The 4,946-nt window shown below is 42.5% G+C and overlaps 1 protein-coding gene across 1 annotated transcript in view; it reads right to left on the bottom strand.

Annotated features, from left to right (window-relative positions):
- Window positions 1–622: 622 nt before the first annotated feature.
- The window catches only part of LOC104461665 (neuropeptide-like protein C4orf48 homolog), an 8,954-nt gene continuing 4,630 nt past the window's right edge, over window positions 623–4,946 (bottom strand). The window contains exons 3-4 of the mRNA XM_010073323.1: window positions 4,490–4,578; window positions 623–688 (exon numbers count right to left, since the gene is read on the bottom strand). Coding sequence (XP_010071625.1) covers window positions 623–688; window positions 4,490–4,578 — 155 coding nt within the window. The remainder of the gene's footprint in view (window positions 689–4,489; window positions 4,579–4,946) is intronic.

Genomic DNA, 4,946 nt, shown 5'->3' with positions numbered 1-4,946 from the left:
CTTAATAAATCTCTCCAAAAAGATCACAGCTACTGTGTGGCTCTGAAGAAATAAAAAATTGCAATACGGATTACTGTGTTTGCTGTGCACCGGACTATCGATACAATTGGGAACAAGTACCTTCCCTGGGCTGCCAAGCAGTCAGTGACAGCTATTAATTTCTATATAAAGCCATGACTGCTTGTTTGTAAATGTTTAGCTATCCATCATTGCAGAGTAGCTTCCTTTTCATGTTAGGGACACATTCTACCATAGATATATTGAAGAATTTGACTTCACTGACTTACACAGATCTATGGCAATTCACGTGTGTTGAGGGCGTGGCCTGAGAGTCCAAAGACAATTTTTGGCTTGAAATACCAGCAAAATGAGATGCTAACCTTACATAAAACCCATGAGTGAGACCTTGGCACTGTTTCTTCTGTTGGCATTTCAGCAGATGCAATATTGCATGTAGTAATGATAAAACACACCAAAAATAATCTAGTTGAGCTGTACCTGTTTGGATAAAAATTGTTTTCCTTGCTGTGTGGCAAAACTTGCGCTCTGTACCTTCCTGTAATTTACTGAGCAGCATTCTAAAAATGAGTAAAAGTCCATTGGCCAAATCCCAGTGCTCATTTCAGTGTATTGCACGAAAGCAATCACACAGACCTCTCTTTTCTGCTTTCAGGAGGAGGGTTTCTGTCTGGGGAAAAAAAAAAAAAAAATCAAAGAACTGAATATATCATTTTAAAAGAGTATATAATTGATTAGACCTAATCCCTTGGCACAGCTGTAGTCAAGGTGCTTGCTGAGTCAAAAATCATAGTTATTAGTGCTGGTTTTCATCCAGAAAAGTGATGAAATAAGTATATTCAGAACCAAGATGCATGGAGAGTATTTTTACAGTTCAAATATTTTCATTTTCACAGTTAACGTATAGGGAACAGGGTGTCAAAATTATTAAAATGTCCTTTATAAATGTTGAGCAAAATTCCACTTTCAACTGCACTGCTCTTCATTCCTTCCCAGTGATTGATGGCTTCCTGTTGATGATGTCTTCAGTTCTGTATAATTTAATTGCACCAGATAGCATGTGCTGCGGAGCCAGTTGTGCTCTCAGTTACACTGCTGTTTCTCTAGAATAACTCTGAGTTCAATCCAGCTGTCAGTCTAACCTTGTCATCTGAAACTCATAATCTTTCAGGGCAGACCTAGACTTGAATTTGTGGCTCCTATTTTAACCTGAGTTAATTTACTGACACTTGCTTTATTATCAACTCAGTTTGGAGCCATGCCCCCAGAACTCCATCAAAAGCTTAAAAACATTACATCATTTCAAATTGCTTGCTCTTCTTTTTAGGTCTTAGTGGAAAAGCATTTCCAAATTTTTTTGCTCTGTATTCAGGAAAAAAACTAACTTCAGATACTCAAAGATATTTATATATCATTTATTTAATTGCAATCAAATGACTGAAATATTTTGTGGGTCCTAGTCTCACTCTGCGAAACAAAGGCTGAATTTCCCAAATAGCAGCATAATTTCTGAAGCTGAGCCTCTTACAAGACTCAAAATAAAATTGTCGGTGCAAGCAACTCGCATTAGCAAGTGCAATTGTGACTGAAGAGAAACTTCTTCCTGAGCATATCTTGTATTTTTTCACCCTGTGGTCCCTTAGGTAGCTTGTAGACTGACTTTGAAGAGATTCTTGAGGAGAAAAAAAAAGTTACCAGGCTTAAATTCACCATGAATGGGTTTCTCACCTGCACTGGAAAAGAAAATAAAGGTTGAAAACCACTTGTTAACAAATTATCTAAAATCTCTGTGAAACAACCAGATCTTCAGCCTGCTGGTGTTGCTCTGACATGATGCTTCCTGACAGATTAGAAACAGCAAAGGGATAGTTAGCAAAGACACACAGTTTCCAAAGGAGTAGCTAGGCTCTTCTACCTGGGAACCTGCTCCACCAAGCTCTGCCTTTCTTGGCCAGCAGTACCTCTGTCCCCCCGCAGTTCCCGCTCTCTGCTACTTATTTCTTGTTCTCAGACTGCAAGCTTTTGCAGGCAGAGGCTGTTTCAGAACTGCTTTTCTCTCCCTTCCCCCCTCTATCCTTTTCAACTCTAACTCTTGACATCCACCTTTGCGTTAAAGAGGACTTGTTCACTTTCCTTGTCTGCTTTCACTTATCGGCTTAGTGCAATGGCAGGCGTTATTAAACACTGCTCCTCGCTTGTACAATGCAATCCTGGATGAGTGAATGCTCTCATTGTTGGGAGCCCAGTAGAAATCATAGAATCATCTTAACATCAAACAGGCTTATTGGATTTCACCGTAATGCCAACAAGCTGTCACTGTTACCACAGACCCTGCCTAGGCATCACTCATGACTGCTTACAGGCAGGAAGAGAAGCTCTGGGAGCACTCAATTACAAACTGAAAGAGTATGAAAGAGAAGCATCAATTACAAAAATTAATTGTGGCCTTGTTGGCATTGGCTTAGGAAGTCCCTGACAGGAATAGTCCTGCATGGGGCTTGCCCTTGTAACAACGACTTTCAGAACTCAGGCATTGTTGAATTAAGTTATTTGTGTTTAAAACTGGAGAAATTATAGTCAGTCAGCATGAGCCAGGTACCAGCGATTAAGTAAGGATGTGGAGCCTGTACCTTTCAGAGAATAGAAGGCCACAGTGTGCCATTTGTAGGGCCACTGCATTTCACTTTAGTATCTCTACATCATTCAATAATTTGTACTTAACTGAAGCATCTCTTCCAGAAAGGCTCTGGAGTCTCAGTCCAAAGGCTGGAAAAGATTAACAGCAATATACCCTTTCTTTACTAGTAGTGTTAAACCCTCACAGTTGTCAAAGGGTGAGTGATGTTCCAGATAACTGGTTACGTTTGTTTCGGTGATGCACGGTCCCAATGCCCCTTGTTCTGTAATACAGAGAGCTGTCTGAACCAGTGCCTTGGCATCTCAGGCCTGTCCAGGTCCTCACAGAAACAGATGCTTATCTTACAGCACTCTGGGATGAGCTTCTCCCTTTACACTCTGCCTCACCTCTTGCAAGGCAGCATTTCTCTCTGATGGGTTGTATTCTCACACCACCATCCACATACTAGAGCCAACACAGATATGTCTGAATACCTCTGTAAGTCGGATTAAGGAATTGTGCAGCCTCTATTGCACTCAAAAAAATCTTCCTAGAGCAAGTTAAACAGAAATTTAGTACCATCTTCAAATTCCCATGTAAAGCCTGGTGACAGTATAAGAACCAACAACCGCTGTGATTGCACACAGTCTTGCTGTGTGATGTGTAGGTACAAAGCATTTCAGCTGAACCTAAACAGGTGAAACCCTGCTATGCACCAGTCCAGTCTGGTTATTTAGTATTATGCTACTGCATGGGAAGCTTTTGCAACGTAACCCGTACTGCACTCAGAGCTCTGCCCTAATCAGTTCGCTATTGATAGCTCAAGAAAGCTGAAGTCATCCCAACCTCATTGTGTGGGGCCCGACATGATTGCCCAAGGTCACAAGAAACCAAAGGCAGAGCAACATAATTGCCCTTCTGTGTCATAGTTTGAGGCACATAATTGATTTACATCTCTTTGGTCGACTCTGCTGTGAATGACAATTTAAGCAGAGCGTGACTTTAGAGGAACAAGGAGTGCTTCTCACCTACCAACAGAGACAGCACTGGTTAAAGGCACTGAGTGGGAACCTGAAGGAACTGGGAGACGTGACTGTGAACTGGTTTCACTTACCACAAGTTGTTTTACTGTCATGTTGCCAGTGCTAATGGAGCTGTTAGGGAAGGAGAGGGAGCACAAGACATACTGGGGGCTTTATCAGAGGTGAGAGACCTCCTGCCTCTTGCAATCTTCAGGCAGCACAGGAACCACTGTGCTAAGTCTTACTCCACTCAGTGTTTGTGCACATTTATGAACCCACATACGCATGCACTGCTAAAATCTGTTTAACACACCCTCATTTTTTGCTCATTGGGACCTCTGCGGCACAAGACCAGCAGGTGAAGTTGCAAAATGCCCTGTGTGCTCTGATAGCTACCTGAGCAAACGTGCTTCCTCCTTTTTCACAGGGTACCGATCCATGAGCAAGGAATATATGTGGTTCCCTTTCCTCTCTGCCAGCCCTGCCTGCCACCTTCTTGGTCTCCTCTTCACCTTCTGCTCCTGCCCAGTGAACAGTCAGTCCACAGCTCAGAAGCAATGTTGTTAAATCATCTTTCTTCTTCTTCTCTGCCTTGATATATCTTCTTTCCTTCTCTGTGTGATGCAGGGCCTGTCTAGGGTAATTCTTTAGTCTGTTATGCAAGAAGTCTGGCTAGATGATCTTTAATGAACTGTGAAAAATAATCTGCACTTGGTACAATCCTATTTGCTGGAATGGAAGTGAGTCAGCAGAGATGTCATGTCTGCTGTACACAGACTGGCAGACCTGGCCACTTGGAGATAAGTAAAAGCATTTCTATAGAAACACATACCCGTGTGTCTAGATTATAGGCTGTCTTCTTTAAATCCTGCAACGCCCTCTGCATGAACTCGAACGCATGGCAGTCAACACAGGGACGACCTGGAAAAAGGTACAGAAGATATATCACTGTCACAGCATGGAATTTGGAGCGTGGCAGTACAGAGGGGGAATACTCAGAGACCTTGTAATGCCAGGACAAAACCCATTTTACCAGGCACCCACACCTGCGTGTGTACAAAGTTAGGGTTGGCTGTAGGCTGGGCTGTATCTATCCCTGTGAAAATGTGTAAGGACCAGCAAAAATACAAAGAGCATTTTGCTGCTTGTGCTTTTCTGAACATAGCCCAGGCTTGATTCTGCCTGGTGCTGTGTGATCTCAAACCCCAGCTTCTCCCCTTAAAATGGAACTCCTCAACCCTCCTCAGACATGGGTTAATTCTCAACTGATACACTGAAAATAGCAGTTT

This window comes from Pterocles gutturalis, unplaced genomic scaffold, assembly GCF_000699245.1.
Source record: "Pterocles gutturalis isolate BGI_N339 unplaced genomic scaffold, ASM69924v1 scaffold10112, whole genome shotgun sequence".
In the NCBI taxonomy this organism is placed as follows: domain Eukaryota; kingdom Metazoa; phylum Chordata; class Aves; order Pterocliformes; family Pteroclidae; genus Pterocles; species Pterocles gutturalis.
This window is presented reverse-complemented; position numbering and strand designations above follow the sequence as displayed.